The sequence below is a fragment of the Salmo salar genome, chromosome 13 (assembly GCF_965601325.2).
Source record: "Salmo salar chromosome 13, fSalSal1, whole genome shotgun sequence".
Classification (NCBI taxonomy): Eukaryota; Metazoa; Chordata; class Actinopteri; order Salmoniformes; family Salmonidae; genus Salmo; species Salmo salar.
Window position 1 is genome coordinate 30,081,865 of NC_138303.1, and position 19,920 is coordinate 30,101,784.

Below are 19,920 nucleotides of genomic sequence, written 5' to 3' on the forward strand. Positions count from 1 at the left end.
TGGAGGGGTTGAAAAACGAGTTTTAATGACTCCAACCTAAGTGTATGTAAACTTCCGACTTCAACTGCACATCCTGTATGCGCCTACAGTAGAAACGACAACACGATATACAGAAAATAAGGAACTTACTTTGATAGGAACGCACACATGTCCAAAGTTATTATGTGTAAGGAAAACAATAAGGAAGGCAAAGCGAGCGCCAGCAAGAAAACATTCAAATTCTTGCAAGACTGCGCAAATATACTCATTCTTGATCTGCGCAAACATGAGTGAAGTGCGGTGGGTTCTCCTGGAAGAGAGAAGTTTATCCGGCTCAGTAAAGCCTCAAACATAAATTGCATGCAATGCTGAAATGGACTACTTTTGTGTGAATTAATGAGGAGGCGGAACACACCTCAATTCAAATTGTTGTTAGAAAATACAACTTGTTAGAAAAGAATTTGAAATTGACAAGTTGAAACATAGTCTATAGATAATTAGCAGGAAGCGCGTGTTAACTGTCCTTGTCACGTCCTGACCATAGAGAGCTTGTATTTTTCTATGGTAGAGTAGGTCAGGACGTGACTGGGGGGTTTTGTCTTGTTTATTTATTTCTATGTTTGGTTCTAGTTTCTTTTTTCTATGTTTGTTGTTTTTGTTTATAGTTTATTGTCTGTCTTGCATAGTTTCACATAGAAATAAAGATGTGGAACGATACGCACGCTTCGCCTTGGTCTCTTTCATACGACATCCATGACATAATCTCCCACCACCAAAGGACCAAGCAGCGTGCCCAGGAGCAGGCATCCTGGGCCCGGGAGAGAAGAGAGTGGAGGACATCCTGGACCTGGGAGGAGGTAATGGCAGGGGACAAGACCCTGCCATGGAAGCAGGCGGAGACAGCGATAGAAGAACGGCGACGATACGAGGAACTAGCACAGCAATGACGGAAGCCCGAGAGGCAGCTCCAAAACATTTTTTTTAGGGGGGGCACACGGGGAGATTGGCGGAGTCAGGGTTGAGACCTGAGCCAACTCCCCATGCTTACCGTGGGGAGCATGTGACCAGTCAGGCACCGTGTTATGTGGTGAATCTGTATCTCCAGTGCGTATTCATATCCCGGTGAGACGGCCCGCAGCCCGGAGCCTCCTGAGACGGCCCGCAGCCCAGAGCCTCCTGAGACGGCCCGCAGCCTCCTGAGACGGCCCGCAGCCCGGAACCTCTAGAGACGGCCCGCAGTTCGGAACCTCTAGCGACGGCCCGCAGTTCGGAACCTCTAGCGACGGTCCGCAGTCCAGAGTCTCCACCGATGCTGGCGGGTTCGCAGGATGAGAGGGTTCTTCGTCCCGCACCAGAGGATCCGCGGAATGAGAAGGTTCTTCATCCTGCACCAAAGCCGCCACCAACACTAGACACCCCCCCAACCCTCCCTTTTGGTTTCAGGTTTTGCGGCCGGAGTCCGCACCTTTGGGGGGGGGGGGGGGGTAATGTCACGCGCTGACCATAGAGAGCTCATATTTTTCTATGGAAGAGTAGGTCAGGGCGTGACTGGGGGGTTTTGTCTAGTTTATTTATTTCTATGTTTGGTTCTAGTTTCTTTTTCTATGTTGGGGTTTTTGTCTAGTTTAAATTTTCTGTTGTGTTCTAGGTTCTTTTTTCTAGATTGGGGTTTTCGTATGATTCCTAATTAGAGGCAGCTGGTCATCGTTGTCTCTAATTGGGGATCATATTTAAGTTGTTGTTTTTCCCACTAGTGTTTGTGGGAGATTATTTTGAGTTTATGCATGTAGCACCTCTTCGTCACGGTTTGTTGTTTTTGTTTATAGTTTATTGTCTGTCTTGCATAGTTTCACATAGAAATAGTTCCACTATAGTTCCACGCTGCGCCTTGGTCTCTTTCATATGACATCTGTGACAGTCCTGTTGCGTAATAATCACATTTTGGAACAGTGAGTGAATTCTGACATCACGTGCATAAAACAACTCATGCTGGGGCGACTGTTAGAGATATTTGGAACTCACATGTGAAAAGGTTAATGCGTTTCAGCCAACCATTTGCACACATATAGACTTTCTTTTTTTCTATTATTGACTGTACGCTTGTTTATTCCATGTGTAACTCTGTGTTGTTGTTTGTGTCGCACTGCTTTGCTTTATCTTGGCCAGGTCACAGTTGTAAATGAGAACTTGTTCTCAACTAGCTTACCTGATTAAATAAAGGTGAAATTAAAAAAAATGTTTAAAAAATCAGTTGTGTGGTGACAAGGTAGGGGTGGTATACAGAAGATAGACCTATTTGGTAAAAGACCAAGTACATATTATGGCAAGAACAGCTCAAATAAGCAAAGAGAAACCACAGTCCATCATTACTTTAAGACATGAAGGTCAGTCAATGCAGAAAATGTCAAGAAATCTTAAAGTTTCTTCAAGTGCAGTCGCAAAAACCATCAAACACTATGATGAAACTGGCTCTCATGAGGACCGCCACAGGAAAGGAAGACCCAGAGTTACCTCTGCTGCAGAGGATAAGTTCATTAGAGTTACCAGCCTCAGAAATTGCAGCCCAAATAAATGCTTCACAGAGTTCAAGTAACAGACACATCTCAACATCAACTGTTCAGAGGAGACTGCGTGAATCAGGCCTTCATAGTCGAATTACTGCAAAGAAACTACTACTAAAGGACACCAGAGAGAAGAGACTTGATTGGGCCAAGAACACGAGCAATGGATATTAGACCGGTGGAAATTTGTCCTTTGGTCAGATGAGTCCAAATTTTAGATTTTTGGTTCCAACCGCCATGTCTTTGTGAGACGCAGAGTAGGTGAATGGATTATCTCCGCATGTGTGGTTCCCACTGTGAAGCATGGAGGAGGAGGTGTGATGGTGTGCAGATCTTTGCTGGTGACACTGTCAGTGATTTATTTAGAATTCAAGGCACACTTAACCAGCATGGCTACCACAGCATTCTGCAGCGATACACCATACCATCTGGTTTGCACTTCGTGGGACTATCATTTGTTTTTCAACAGGACAATGACACAACACACCTCCAGGCTGTGTAATGGCTATTTGACCAAGAAGGAATGTGATGGAGTGCTGCATCAGATGACCTGGCCTCCACAATCACCTGACCTCAACCCAATTGAGATGGTTGGGATGAGTTTGACCGCAGAGTGAAGGAAAAGCAGCCAACAAGTGCTCAGCATATGTGGGAACTCCTTCAAGACTGTTGGAAAAGCATTCCAGGTGAAGCTGGTTGAGAGAATGCCAAGAGTGTGCAAAGCTGTCATCAAGGCAAAGGGTGGCTACTTTGAAGAATCTCAAATATAAAATATATTTGTATTTGTTTAACCCTTTTTTGGTTACTACATGATTCCATATGTGTTATTTCATAGTTTGATATCTTTACTAGTAAAAATAAAGAAAAACCCTTGAATGAGTAGATGTGTCGAAACTTTTGACTGGTACTGTATATATTTTTTTATACTTCAAGGGGTCTTAAAATTCTAAATAAAATAAAATGATCCTTGGTATGACTTTCTTAAAACAATTCCATATAGCTTAGTAGAACTCCCCCCCTCCCCCAGTTTAGACAGGGTTTAGACTGTAATGGGTTAATTAACCCATTTTCTACGCTAAACTATGTAGAATATTGGCCTGTCGGAAACTACAACTCCCTACTACATTGCACAGTTCGGGCTTAATCTGATTTATCTCTATAGAGAAACTGCAGCACTCTGTGCAGAGTCTGGGGGAGTAGAAAGTTGGGCAGTGTGTGTGTGTGTGTATGTATATGAGTGTGTATATGTGTGCGTGTATGTGTGTGTGTGTGTGTGTGTGTGTGTGTGTGTGTGTGTGTGTGTGTGTGTGTGTGTGTGTGTGTGTGTGTGTGTGTGTGTGTGTGTGTGTATCTAAGTATGAGTATGTATCTGATGTCAGGTCAATTACTGTAGTCATTTAAAAACAGAAAAATAACCTACATTTCTGTTCATTGCTTAGCACTACTGTAAACCAACTAGAGAGCTTAAAATATTCTAAATGTCCCTTTCCAGTCTTGCTGCCATGCATATTTGCTACTATCAGTGTTGTATGTGTTCCTGACCTGCAGGTGAGGCAGCGTCTCCGTTCTGCTTGGGGCTGAAGGGGGAGGGCGGCTCAGCAGCGGTAAGCGGGCTGTTCTCATTGGTCATCTCTGCGCCACTGTCGTTCTCTGATGGTCCCTCGGCTGCAGGAATGTCCCCGTTCACCTCAGCCTGGGGACAATAGAAGATGTGCTATCAACTCAGTAAAAAAAACAGCAAAACAGTCCAAACAAACCACTCCAAACACACAACAGCAGCCAACTACCTATAGACCATTCCGCTTCCATCACAAACCAACCCACCTGACCAATAGAGCCTATTCACTTAACATAACATCACACAACAACATTTTTCATCAAAAAAGCTCAGAGCATTCATCAGAAAACTTGCATATTAGCAAGTCAAGCTAAGGACAGTAATTTCCTGTCTAAGTGTGCTATATGTGCTTTCACTGTGCATGAATGATGTATGTACAGTAAGTAAGAAATGATGCGGATTCAGAAATGGCTTCAGTCTCGTGGCAAGAATCAAACGTGTCTGGCCTGCTTGACTTGAATGACTCAGCTTGAATGATTCATTCCCTGTGTCCCACTTCACCACTCATCTCTTCCCCTTGAAATACACAATTTTATATAGAGACAGCCAGTAAAGGAGTGATGAAAAATTAGGCAGTCTCTCTCACCGTTTCTTCAATAGCATTGTGTGTCTATAAATCACATGACCCAGCCTCCTCTTTGCTAATTCTGCCACTAAGACAACATTACAGTTTTTCTCAATCGCGTACAAGCATTATTTGGAACTACAGTGGGGGAAAGTGTTGTTGTCAGATGAGACCAAAATGGAGCTCTTTGACATCAACTCAACTCGCTGTGTTTGGAGGAGGAGGAATGCTGCCTATGACCCCAAGAACACCATCTCCACCGTCAAACATGGAGGTCATTAATTTGCCGGAATTGCACACAATTATGACATAACGTTGAAGGTTGTACAATGTAACAGCAATATTTAGACTTAGGGATGCCACCCGTTAGATAAAATACGGAACAGTTCCGTATTTCACTGAAAGAATAAACGTTTTGTTTTCGAAATGATAGTTTCCGGATTTTACCATATTAATGACCTAATGCTCGTATTTCTGTGTGTTATATTATAATTAAGTCTATGATTTGATATTTGATAGAGCGGTGGTTGGCAGCAGCAGGCTCGTAAGCATTCATTCAAACAGCACTTTCCTGCATTTGCCAGCAGCTCTTTGCTGTGCTTCAAGCATTGCGCTGTTTATGACTTCAAGCCTATCAACTCCCGAGAATAGGCTGGCAATACTATATTGCCTATAAGAACATCCAATAGTCAAAAGTATATGAAATACAAATGGTATAGAGAGAAAAAGTCCTATAATTCCTATAGTAACTACAACCTAAATCTTCTTACCTGGGAATATTGAAGACTCAAGTTAAAAGGAACCACCAGCTTTCATATGTTCTCATGTTCTGAGCAAGGAACTTAAACTTTAGCTTTTTTACATGGCAAATATTGCACTTTTACTTTCTTCTCCAACACTTTGTTTTTGCATTATTTAAACCAAATTGAACATGTTTCATTATTTATTTGAGACTAAATAGATTTTATTGATGTATTCATTTAAAATAAGTGTTCATTCAGTATTGTTGTAATTGTCATTATTACATATATATATATATATATATAATAAATCAGCCAATTAATCGGTATCGGCTTTTTTTGGTCCTCCAATAATTGGTATCGGTATCGGCGGTGAAAAATCATAATCGGTCGGTCGACCTCTAATTTCTACGTAAAAAGACCCATGAGGACTAACATGTGAAATTGATAGGAGCATATCAAATTGGATGTAAAACAAAGCTCAGAGTCTACATTTTGGGGAAATTAAGAAATCAATTTTTCTAAAATGTCCTCATGATGGAGGATAATGAAGGTTCACATACAGTGGCTTGCGAAAATATTCACCCCCTTGGCATTTTTACTATTTTATTGCCTTACAACCTGGAATTAAAATGGATTTTTTGGAAGTGTGTATCATTTGATTTACACAACATGCCTACCACTTTGAAGATGCAAAATATGTTTTATTGTGAAACAAACAAGAAATAAGAAGAAAAAAATGAAAACTTGAGCACACATAACTATTCACCCCCCTAAAGCCAACACTTTCTGGAGCCATATTTTGCAGTAATTAGAGCTGCAAGTCTCTTGGGGTATGTCTTTATAAGCTTGGCACATCTAGCAACTGGGTTTTTTGCCCATTCTTCAAAGCAAAACTGCTCCAGCTCCTTCAAGTTGGATGGGTTCCGCTGGTGTATAGCAATCTTTAAGTCATACCACAGATTCTCAATTGGATTGAGGTCTGGGCTTTGACTAGGCCATTTCAAGGAATTGAAATGTTTCCCCTTAAACCACTCAAGTGTTGCTTTAACAGTATGCTTAGGGTAATTTCCTGCTGGAAGATGAACCTCCGTCCCAGTCTCAAATCTCTGGAAGACTGAAACAGGTTTCCCTCAAGAATTTCCCTGTATTTAGCGCCATCCATCATTCCTTCAATTCTGACCAGTTTCCAAGTCGCTGCCAATGAAAAACAATCCCACAGCATGATGCTGCCACCACCATGCTTCACTGTGGGGATTGTGTCCTCGGGGTGATGAGAGGTGTTGGGTTTGCGCCAGACATAACGTTTTCCTTGATGGCCAAAAAGCTCAATTTTAGTCTCATCTGACCAGAACACCTTCTTCCATATGTTTGGGGAGTCTCCCACATGCCTTTTGGCGAACACCAAACGTGTTTGCTTATTGTTTTCTTTAAGCAATGGCTTTTTTCTGGCCACTCTTCCGTAAAGCCCAGCTCTGTGGAGTGCACGGCTTAAAGTGGTCCTATGGACAGATACTCCAATCGCCGCTGTGGAGCTCTGCAGCTCCTTCAGGGTTATCTTTGGTCTCTTTGTTGCCTCTCTGATTAATGCCTTCCTTGCCTGGTCCGTGAGTTTTGGTGGGTGGCCCTTTCTTGGCAGGTTTGTTGTGGTGCCATATTCTTTCCATTTTTTAATAATGGATTTAATGGTGCTCCGTGGGATGTTCAAAGTTTCAGACATTTTTTTATAACCCAACCCTGATCTGTACTTCTCCACAAGTTTGTCCCTGACCTGTTTGGAGAGCTCCTTGGTCTTCAAGTTGCTGCTTGCTTGGTGGTGTCCTTGCTTAGTGGTGTTTTCAGAATCTGGGGCCTTTCAGAACAGGTGTAAATATACTGAGATCATGTGACAGATCATGTGACACTTAGATTGCACACAGGTGGACTTTATTTAACTAATTATGTGACTTCTGAAGGTAATTGGTTGCACCAGATCTTATTAAGGGCTTCATAGCAAACGGGGTGAATACATATGCACGCACCACTTTTTTTAATTTTTTTTAACAAGTTAGTTTTTTCATTTCACTTCACCAATTTGGACTATTTTGTGTATGTCCATTACATGAAATCCAAATAAAAATCAATGTAAATTACAGGTTGTAATGCAACAATATAGGAAAAACACCAAGGGGGATGAATACTTTTGCAAGGCTACTAAATCGGTAAAATAATTACTGAAATGAATTAATGGAATTCCTGCAATAAAATTGACTACAATGGGAAATCATAGTAGTCACAAACATTTGGGTCGCATGCTACTGTCCTCCCTTCCACTGGCAAACTGTTATGTTCAGTTCATCTCTTAACAACCTCTCTCTCTCTTTATCTCTTCTCTCTCTCACTCCATTTAAAGGGATATTGTGAAATTCTGGCAATTAAGTTGTTCTACTTACCCAGAACTAGTGGATACCATTTTTAGAGGTAGTTTAGCGAGCTAATTCTAACTACTGTAGCATTAGCGCAATGACTGGAAGTTTACAGGTATGCTAGCATATGAATAAAAAGGTTAGCTAGCTGCAAGACTCAGTGACTCTATATGCCAGAAGGAGTGAGTGGGGTCGGTGGTGGAGGAGTGTATGGATACATGTTTGTTATTTTTTCCTTTCCCTGTCTTTTTCTAAGTCTCGCTATATCTCTATTCAAGCGAAAGCATTATAACCTGGTATGGCAACTGCTCGGCATTTGACCGTAAGGCGCCACAGAGGGTATTGCAAACAGCCCAGTACATCACTGGGGCCAAGCTTTCTGCCATCCAGGACATACATAATAGGCGGTGTCAGAGGAAAGCCCATAAAATTGTCAGAGACTCCAGTCACCCAAGTTATAGACTGTTTTCTCTGCTACCGCACGGCAAGCGGTACCGGAGCACCAAGTCTAGGACCAAAAGGCTCCTCAACAGCTTCTACCCCCAAGCCATTAGACTGCTGAACAAGTCCGAAAAATCGCCACCGGACAATTTACATTGAACCCCCTCTTGTACACTGCTGCTACTCGCTGTTTGTTTGTTACCTATGTATAGTCACTGCGCCCCCACCTACATGTACAGATTACCTCAACTAGCCTGTACCCCTGCACACTGACTCGGTACCGGTGCCCCGTGTATATAGCCTCGTTATTCTTATTGTTACTTTTTATTTTAGCCTACTTGGTAAATATTTTCTTCTTCTTGAACTGCACTGTTGGTTAAGGGCTTGTAAGTAAGCATTTCACAGTAAAGTCTACACTTGTTGTATTCGGCGCATGTGGCAAATAAAGTTTGATTTGATTTAAATGGGACCGCAAGACTCCAGTGCTTTGCCAAATGCCAGCTAAAGATGTGGGGCTTCTGCAGCATCAACTGCAGCATTGTTTTTTACCCTAACGCGGAACCCAAACTGGCTGCGCGTGTGCGCCATCGTGCATAAATATATTTTGTCCACCTACACCAAACGTGATCACGACACGCAGGTTAAAATATCAAAACAAACTCTGAATCAATTACATTAATTTGGGGACAGGTCGAAAAGCATTAAACATTTATGGCAATTTAGCTAGTTAGCTTGCACTTGCTAGCTAATTTGTCCTATTTAGCTAGCTTGCTGTTGCTAGCTAATTTGTTCTGGGATATAAACATTGAGTTGTTATTTTACCTGAAATGCACAAGGTCCTCTACTTCGACAATTAATCCACACATAAAACGGTCAACCAAATCGTTTTTAGTCATCTCTCCTCCTTCCAGGATTTCCATCATTGAACTTGGTGATTGGCATCTACACTTTCATAGTATTACCATGACGACCGGCAAAACATTTCATCTTTCAATCACCCACGTGGGTATAACCAATGAGGAGATGGCACGTGGGTACCTGCTTCTATAAACCAATGAGGAGATGGGAGAGGCAGGACTTGCAGCGCGATCTGCATCAGAAATAGGAATGACTTCTATTTTAGCCCTTGGCAACGCAGACGCTCGTTGGCGCACGCGAGCAGTGTGGGTGCAATAATTGAATAACATGGATTTCTACATTTATTTTGCAACGCATGCAGCGCATGCAACGCGAGCGGTGTGGTCAGCCTATAAGCCACCTTGACTTTTCTGAGCTCAAGGGACTAAACTGAGGAGAATTCAGCTCCTGAGGAGATACTCATTTTTATTTATTTATTTCACCTTTTTTAACCAGGTAGGCCAGTTGAGGTAGGCCAGTTGAAAAAAGTTCTCATTTACAACTGCGACCTGACCAAGATAGAGCAAAGCAGTGCAACAAAAACAACAACACAGAGTTACACATGGGATAAACAAACATACAGTCAATAACACAATAGTCTATATAGAGTGTGTGTAAATGTAGTAGGATTAGGGAGATACGGCAATAAATAGGCCTTAGTGGCGAAATAATTACAATTAGCAATTAAACACTGGAGTGATAGATGTGCAGAAGATGAATGTGCAAGTAGAGATACTGGGGTGCAAAGGAGCAAAAAAATAAGTAACTATATGGAGATGAGGTAGTTGGGTGGGTTATTTACAGATGGGCTATGTACAGGTGCAATGATCGGTTAGCTGCTCTGACAGCTGATGCTTAAAGTTAGTGAGGGAGATATAAGTCTCCAGCTTTAGTGATTTTTGCAATTCGTTCCAGTCATTGGCAGCAGAGAACTGGAAGGAAAGGCGGCTAAAGGAGGAGTTCGCTTTGGGGATGACCAGTGAGATATACCTGCTGGAGCGCGTGCTACGGGTGGGTGTTGCTATGGTGACCAGTGAGCTGAGATAAGGCAGAGCTTTACCTAGCAAAGACTTATAGATGACCTGGAGCCAGTGGGTTTGGCGACGAATATGAAGCGAGGGTCAGCCAACGAGAGCATACAGGTCGCAGTGGTGGGTGGTTTAATGGGGCTTTGGTGACAAAACGGATGGCACTGTGGTAGACTGCATCCAATTTGCTGAGTAGAGTGTTGGAGGCAATTTTGTAAATGACATCGCCGAAGTCAAGGATCGGTAGGATAGTCAGTTTTCCGAGGGAATGTTTGGCAGCATGAGTGAAGGATGCTTTGTTGTGAAATAGGAAGCCGATTCTAGATTTAATTTTGGATATGCTTAATGTGAGTCTGGAAGTAGAGTTTACAGTCTAACCAGACACCTAGGCATTTGTAGTTGTCCACATATTCTAAGTCAGAAATTTACTTCAGGAAACCAAACTCAAGCCCTGGATGACTGTAGAATCTAAGAGTAAAAACAAACTGTTATCTTAAATATATTTCATAGTTTAAAACAACACTCCTTTAGGGAACGGTAGCTAATAAGTATATAGGGGAAATAGTTTACAACACTTTCTAAGGTACTGTAAAACTTCAATTAATAGCCCAGGCGTTTATTTGCTTAAATTACTGAACACAGTAGGCACTTAGAGACAGGCTTCTATTTGAGCCAGGCATCTAACTTATTTCCTTAGTGCACATAACTTTTGCTCATTTTCATAGTTCATGTTTAATTCCAGCATTCACTTTCAGCAATTTAATCAATTTCTTCATTTCCTGCACTAATGTGTTATCATTTACACAGTGTCACGTTTGTTTTATCTTAGTATGCCTATATTTAAAAAATATACATAAAAATGAATTGAGAATAATTATTCTCCTCTTTGACAGTGCTTACTTCTGCCGATTTCTAGGGCTCTGTACTCTCGAAGTTGTTAACTGTTTTTGTGCATACCAGTTAGCTAGCAGTTCTCAGCTGTTAGGAGCCAATGGCTAGCAGTTCATTACAGGCCCAAAAAATAAGCGGATTGCAATAATTTTTCCAGTCAGTACTGAATTATTGAATGTTACAAATAAAACATTAAACCTCCTAAACAATTAACCCAGCGTTTATTTGAAACAGGAATTGATTTGCTTTAATGTGTGCCGTTGCCCAGCTATTAAAAGGGGCAGGTGGTTATTTGAGACTTGCTGTTTAATTTAAGTTTTACAGTATGCATGTGCGTGTGGGGGGGTAACAGTGAGAGTGATGGGAAGAATGTTAGTTCCAGCTGTGAAATACATGCAGAGTTAGCTATAGGAACACACCAAAATAAAACCACAACAAAACGATAACAACATAGAGAGATACAGAGTTAAAGCATCTATCCAACATCTTTAGGCTGAATACCGGGTTGAGACCGGAAGAGGGTGAGAGAGGTGGAACTCTGAGGGGGAGACAGCCAGGGAGTTGTGGGTGAGAGAGTTAAGGGCCTTCACCCCATTGGCAGGCTTCCTCCTCAGGAAGCGTAAGCCCTTGGCCTTGGGAACAATGCATGTGGTTGTGGGATATCAGGAATCTTCCTCTGGAATGCCAGTCTGAGTCACGGTTCCCTTACCGCCACAGCTGTCCTCCAGTGACACAGTCACTTGCCAAAGCTAACACAGCCAACTAGCAGGCACAGGGGAAGACACAAGCCAACCCAGGCCAGGCTAGCACAGAACACAGCAGCACAGTAGAGCTAAGCACAGTTCAATGCCATACCACACACTGTGCACTCTCTCACTCTGGGAAACCAGCACTACAATACAAACGCTATACAAAGAAATAAGCATTCTCCCTCTCTCTTGCCCCCCCCCCCCCCCAAACACCTCACCTAAGCCAACCTGGGCCACACAGCACAGCACAGTATAAGATAGTAGAGCACGACACAGTACAGCTATAGACCCCAAAGCACTCAATGCACCGTGGATAGAGGGATTATTAAGGCCACAGGGGCAGAGATAGAAAATTAGAGAGGGGGAAAGAGAGATAGACAGAGTGAGGGTGAGAATGAGAGTGAGGGTGAGAATGAGAGTGAGGGTGAGAATGAGAGAGAGAGAGAGAGAGAGAGAGAGACAGCTACACAGCAGGTCAGTGCCAGAGTTTCTCTCATTAGTGAGATTAGACCTGAGAGAGAGACGCCTTTTTCCAGACCAGGAAACCCCTCTACACCTGTCAACAGTTCGTCTGCTACCCCCCTTGCCCCTCCCTACCCTCCTGTCTGCACCCTTTCACCCCTCCTTCCCTCTCAGCCCAACATCTGGCTAGGAGAGGCTCAGGCAACATCTCAGTGCAGACGGCTATGGAAACGGTGTCAGACATAAGACAATGCACGTGTGGATTGATTAAAATTGTATTGACAGATTAAAAGAGCAAGACCTTTGGTTGATCTGTCTGTCCGTCCATCCGCCTGTTTCTGCCCACTCAAACGTCCTCAAAAAATTATTCCCTGACAAAGTACATCTTCACCCCCCCAGCCCAAGCTGAAGGGGCCCAGACAAGGCACTGCCACAGCCTCTGCTTTTGTAAAAGGAGAACAAAGTATGAGTGAAAACTAAAGGCTGGGGTTCAGACCAGGTGGCTAGGAGCCCTTTCAGTATCTCTGCTTCCCTGACACCTCAGCCCTTGATCTGCTTTCTGGGTTGGACACAAAGACAGGAAACAAAGGAGAGGTTAGGAAGGAATGGACTCAGTTGGAGAGAGAGATACTCCCTTTCAATGGACCCATACCTGACAAACAGTATAGCACACACACGGCAAGGAATAACACACAAGCACACACACCTTCCAGACATATTTACAACATGAGACACTGGCTTGCCATGTAAATGTGCTTAGCTGACATCAGTTACTCTCATTTTCAAAGTCTAGACTGGCTCCCCTGGCTTGGCACAAAGACACCAAGATAACAGCGTTACAGAAAACCCTAAAGGGGAACTACATAAACTATACACCTGTGAATACCATGTCTGTGCTTTAACTGCTTTCCATAGAACAATATTATTCTTATCTGGGATCACAGATTCACATAGTTGAGAACCAGTTTGCCAGGCAGACCCAGGAATGATTAAAAAAACTCCTATTGTAAAAGCATGTAGAAACCCATAAGGCATTTCCCAGGGTGTCACTGTACAGTAGAGTTCCAAGGTATACCGAAACTATTGTACTTTTTTAATTAAAAAAAATAAATACATTTGATACTAGAATTTTTGTTACGTTCAGAACTTCTGTCAAATGTGTTTCTCGCCATTGAGGGGATCAAGTCTGTCTATCAGCGCAGTGGAGTACCTACCCCACTTCCTCATTCATTGTTAGAGCTGTCTGGGCTGCATTGTTACTCATGCTGCACAGAAATTAACACACTTGAATAACGCAACACCATATGTAGAAATGTTGAAACTGTTCATTACTGTTCGCAAAACAATGTCCATACAGGCTAGAACACTTTTACAATGCAAGACAATGCCGGTTGCATTCAGCTTTAATTGTAGGCTAGCTTTCCTTCCTAGCTTACAGCTGAATTCACTACTCAAGTACTTTGTTTGTGATAATATGCAAATCATAATGCAAAATATGCTGATTTCAAAGCTGATTGTCACCAAAAACGTTATTAATTGACTTTGTCTCCCTCGCCAACAAAAAGTAATTCACTTCTTCGTCTCCCTCGCCTCCCGTCTGGTTTCCACTAGATTCCATGGCCACAAAGTCAGATTCCACAGCCATGTGAATGATGTATTACTTTCTGAAAGAGACAGCATACACTTTTATAAAAGAAGAGATCGCTTCTTCTATGCAAATGTTATACAATAAAATAATATGTTCTCCTAGTAGTTGCCAATAAAATAAGTCTTAAATCGGAGGTATTGTTTGTCATCTGTAGCCTCATGAAATCAGCTAAAACAAGCTGAATTATTTTTTTAATTGAACATTTATTTAACTAGGCAAGTCAGTTAAGAACACATTCTTATTTACAATGACAGCCTAGGAACACTGGGTTAACTGCCTTGTTCAGGGGCAGAACGACAGATTTTAACTTTGTCAGCTCGTGGATTCAATCTAGCAACCTTTCGGGCTGGGAAATATGGCCTAAAAGTAATATCTCAATTTCTTTATGAGGTTCAGATGATTCACGATATATATCTCCATTTCTTGTTTTTCTCTAAACAAATTATAAAAGGCCAAGACATAATTCTTAACTGAAGTTAAAATAAAACAAGGCCTATTTGTGCAAAACAAATTAACAACCCCCACATCTATTCTATTGTTTAGGAATGTTTGACCAGCTGTTTGAATAAGTCATTTAGAGGCAGCTGGTAATCATTGTCTCTAATTGGGGATCATATTTAAGTCGCTATTTTTCCCACCTGTATTTGTGGGATATTGTTTTGTGTCTGTGCACCACGTAGTCACGTTTAGTTGTTCGTTTATTTTATTTATTTATTTTAGCTTGAAGTTTCACTTTGGATTAAAGATGTGGAACTCTACACACGCTGCGCCTTGGTCCCGTTCTTACGACAACCGTGACAGCAGGGCTTCTTCCATGAAATACTTGCGGCTTGGCAGCTGATATTTGTGGTCAACTGCAGCTTTTTAAAGCCTGGCTTTTCTACTGTAAAGATTGGAACCATATCTTTCGCTATGTAATAGGTCACTGCATCCGTTATCTGGTATCGTGACAACACTACTGTACACTTTCTGAAACAATATGGTGACCACCGGGCCAACTCTTGTCTGTCACATTTCTGAGCCCCTCGGGCAAGAACCAACAGGCCTAAGAAAGGAAGCACCTAGGAGTCCTACAGTGTCTAATGCTATGGAAGGTGGGAACACAACACACATACTGCATCAGCAGACAAAGTTGAAATACAATTATGCCCCCCAAATGGTGATCCATCCATCATGAATATAGTGGCCTATTACAAGGTATTTAGACCATCATGACAGAGCCAAGCAGGCCTCCCACAGGCCTCCAGAAGCTTCTGAAAGCCTGGTCCCTTAGGTAGAGGGTGAGGTGATTGAGGTGGGGGGTGAGGTGATTGAGGTAGTGGATGAGGTGATTGAGGTAGGGATGAGGTGATTGAGGTAGGGGGTTGAGGTGATTGAGGTAGGGGATGAGGTGATTGAGGTAGGGGAGAGGTGATTGAGGTAGGGATGTGAGGTGATTGAGGTAGGGAGCTTGAGGTAGGGGGTTAGGGGGTTCCAGTGGCTGTGTTGTTTACTGTACTGTAGCAATAGAGCAGGACCTGAAGCAACAGGATGAGAAATGGGGAGAGAGAGAGAGTTCCCTGATGCCCTAAAGACTAGTGTCGGCTCTAAGCCATAAATCACACTGAATAGTAGTTAAGAACTATCTCACTCTGGGATAGAGCAACAGCCAACACTACACTACCACAGACACCACAGAAGATAATTTATTACATGTATTACAATGATATGTAGATTTATCTAGATAGTCCTTATAACAACATTTTTCAACATAGGCATGGTACTAACGGTATAATCCAGGAGTGAAGGCCAAAACCCAACTGGCAAAGGATGCTACTGGGGCTGCCTGGAAGTAACTTTTTTCTAATGTAACTAACGGGGCAGAAATATTGTCCTACTGAATGGAAAAGGGGGATCTGAGGGCAAAACTGATCCAACCAAAACTTTCAGTCACAGTGTATCATGATCCAGTTTTGTGTGAGAGTGTTAGTGGTCGAACCAGTAGGCGTGCTATCTGGCACTGAGCGATAAGAATCTCAACTCTTGGAGCAATAGGCATATCTCATCTGATATGATGTGTAAAACTGTGGAGTTGCCTGACAAAAACATTTTGAAGGTGAAAATACGATGGTTGTTTGCTGAGAAGTGCCACGCACTGCAGTTCACCAACAGAGTATAGGAATGCGTAGATGTATAACAACACATTAGTAATACAGTAATACCATGTCACTAAAGCCAGGCAGCTCACCTGAGTTACAAAGTGATATGAAGGAGGACATGTAGGCTATGGCTGTGAAAAATGTATTGATATTGCTGCACAGAGTGGTGGTTTTGGGGCACAAACCCCAGTGGATAACAAAAGTGTGTATGAACAGTGGATATTTGGTCACTTTGTTTGGTAATAGTAGGACAGCAACCTGTCCTGACATGTTCTGAGCAGCGCGACCTGTCCTGACATGTTCTGAGCAGCGCGACCTGTCCTGACATGTTCTGAGCAGCGCGACCTGTCCTGACATGTTCTGAGCAGCGCGACCTGTCCTGACATGTTCTGAACAGCACGACCTGTCCTGACATGTTCTGAGCAGCGCGACCTGTCCTGACATGTTCTGAGCAGTGTGACCTGTTCTGACATGTCCCCCCCATTCTTTCAAATGATGTACAGTGAGCAAATTTTAGAGCCAGATGGTGTTAAGTTTCAATCAAAGCAAAAATTGGACCTAGTGGCATGCTGTTGAGTTGTGGCCGCACGAGAGAACAATCATCCTAAAATCTCATTAGAAATTAGGTGTTTCTTTGTCTTACAGTATCATTATACTTTTTATAGTCAGCTCCGCAGCCTCTCTGTAAAATAAAAATGGAGACCAACACTACTTACTGTTGCCGTCATCTTGTCACTCTCAACCATGATGGCTGAAGAATACTTGTTGGATGGCATTACTGTTGCAGTTAACTTCGTCAATTATTGTTATTTTGATTATCTTCTAACCTGGAGGCAAAACAAACAAGACAATGCAGTATTTAGGAGAGTGCACAAAACAATACATTTAAATGTGCACTATTTCATGCATAAAAAATATATTTAAATGTACATACATTTCCCACACTTCCCTCTCTTTAAAAGCTTTGCAAAGTAAACAGATACAGAATCTTGAGTCAAAGATGTTTCTATTTTTGGGAGTCCTGAATCTTCTCAAGTACCATCTGCTCTTATCAAAATTATGCTTTTCCACATTGGAAAAAAGAGTGAATCTGAACACACTCCTGAAACCACTCAAAAAAACATTTTCCCCAGAGGAATTCATCGTCTCATCAGAGTAATCACACAAAATCACACTGAATCACTAGCTAAGTGATTCCTTGAACATGTATTACTATTAGGACTGTCCCCGACAAAAAAGAATCTTGGTTGACCGAAAGTCATCTTTTGAAAAGTGTATTTTTCCATATACAGACACATCCTATCTGTGTGAATAAAATCAACTATATATGCATTGAGTTTGTCTGCTTTAAGCGCACTGTTTGATGAAATAAGACACAAATGACTCAAGAGGGATCCAGAGATCAAGATAACCAGAAAAAAAACCCGTAACCTGACCCAGCAGATCCTGCTGTTACTATCCTGAAGTTGCTGGTAAAAGGCTACACGAGGAGTCGGCAACCTTTCTTACGTGGAATGCCAATTTATCGTACCATTTCTATATACACTACCGTTCAAAAGTTAGGGGTCACTTAGAAATGTCCTTGTTTTTGAAAGAAAAACTATTATCTTGTCCATTAAAATAACATCAAATTGATCAGAAATACAGTGTAGATATTGTTAATGTTGTAAATGACTATTGTAGCTTGAAACGGCTGATTTTTTATGGAATATCTATATAGGCGTACAGAGGCCCATTATCAGCAACCACCACTCCTGTGTTCCAATGGCACGTTGTGTTAGCTAATCCAAGTTTATCATTTTATAAGGCTAATTGATCATTAGAAAACCCTTTTGCAATTATGTTAGCACACCTGAAAACTGTTGTTCTGATTAAAGAAGCAATAAAACTGGCCTTCTTTAGACTAGTTGAGTATCTGGAGCATCAGCATTTGTGGGTTCGATTACAGGCTCAAAATGGCCAGAAACAAAGAACTTTATTCTGAAACTCGTCAACCTACTCTTGTTCTGAGAAATGAAGGCTATTCCATGCGAGAAATTGCCAAGAAACTGAAGATCTCGTATAACGCTGTGTGCTACTCCCTTCACAGAACAGTGCAAACTGTCTCTAACCAAAATAGAAAGAGGAGTGGGAGGCCCCGGTGCACAACTGAGCAAGAGGACAAGTACATTACTAGTACTAGTTTGAGAAAGTACTAGTTTGAGAAACAGACGACTCAAAAGTCCTTAGCTGGCAGCTTCATTATATAGTACCCGCAAAACACCGGTCTGAGCGTCAATCGTGAAAAGGCAACTCACGGATGCTGGCCTTCTAGGCAGAGTTGCAAAGAAAAAGCCATATCTCAGACTGGCCAATAAAAAGAAAAGATTAAGATGGGCAAAAGAACACAGACACTAGACAGAGGAACTCTGCCTAGAAGACCAGCATCCCGGAGTCGCCTCTTCACTGTTGGCATTGAGACTGGTGTTTTGTGGGTACTGTTTAATGAAGCTACCAGTTGGACATGTGAGGCGTCTGTTTCTCAAGCTAGACACTCTAATGTATTTGTCTTATTGCCTAGTTGTGCACCGGGGCCTCCCACTTCTCTTTCTATTTTGGTTAGAGACAGTTTGTGCTGTTCTGTGAAGGGAGTAGTACACGGCGTTGTACGAGATTAGAGGTTGACCGATTATGATTTTTCAACACCGATACCGATACCGATTATTGGAAGGCTAAAAACCCCGCTACCGATTAATCAGCCAATTTTTTCTTTATTTATTTGTAATAATGACAATTACAACAATACTGAATTAACACTTATTTTAACTTAATATAATACATCAACAAAATCAATTTAGCCTCAAATAAATAATGAAACATGTTCAATTTGGTTTAAATAATGCAAAAACAAAGTGTTAGAGAAGAAAGTAAAAGTGCAATATGTGCCATGTAAGAAAGCTAACGTTTAAGTGCCTTGCTCAGAACATGAGAACATATGAAAGCTGGTGGTTCCTTTTAACATGAGTCTTCAATATTCCCAGGTAAGAAGTTTTAGGTTGTTGTTATTATAGGAATTATAGGACTATTTCTCTCTATACGATTTGTATTTCATATACCTTTGACTATTGGATGTTCTTATAGGCACGTTAGTATTACCAGTGTAACAGTATAGCTTCCGTCCCTCTCCTCGCTCCTACCTGGGCTCGAACCAGCAACACATCGACAACAGCCACCCTCGAAGCAGCGTTACCCATGCATAGCAAGGGGAACAACTACTCCATGTCTCAGAGCGAGTGACGTTTGAAAAGCTATTAGCGCGCACCCCACTAACTAGCTAGCCATTTCACATCGGTTACACCAGCCTAATCTTGGGAGTTGATAGGCTTGAAGTCATAAACAGCGCAATGCTTGAAGCACAGCGAAGAGCTGCTGGCAAAACGCACGAAAGTGCTGTTTGAATGAATGCCTACGAGCCTGCTGGTGCCTACCACCAATCAGTCAGACTACTCTATCACATCATAGACTTAATTATAACATAATAACACACAGAAATATGAGCCTTAGGTCATTAATATGGTCAAATCCGGAAACTATCATCTCGAAAACAAAACGTTTTTTCTTTCAGTGAAATACGGAACCGTTTCGTATTTTATCAAACGGGTGGCATCCATAAGTCTAAATATTCCTGTTACATTGCACAACCTTCAATTTTATGTCATAATTACGTAACATTCTGGCAAATTAGTTCGCAACGAGCCAGGCGGCCCAAACTGTTGCATATACCCTGACTCTGCGTGCAATGAACGCAAGAAAAGTGAC

General features: G+C 42.0%; 1 protein-coding gene across 3 annotated transcripts in view; it reads right to left on the reverse strand.

Annotated features, from left to right (window-relative positions):
* Positions 1 to 19,920, reverse strand: part of LOC106566802 (DNA (cytosine-5)-methyltransferase 3B-like) — a 73,112-nt gene that overhangs the window by 46,765 nt on the left and 6,427 nt on the right. For all 3 annotated transcript variants that reach the window (XM_014135216.3, XM_014135214.3, XM_014135215.3), the window contains exons 2-3: positions 16,839 to 16,949; positions 4,083 to 4,233 (exon numbers count right to left, since the gene is read on the reverse strand). In XM_014135216.3, coding sequence (XP_013990691.1) covers positions 4,083 to 4,233; positions 16,839 to 16,898 — 211 coding nt within the window. In that variant the 5' untranslated portion in view covers positions 16,899 to 16,949. The remainder of the gene's footprint in view (positions 1 to 4,082; positions 4,234 to 16,838; positions 16,950 to 19,920) is intronic.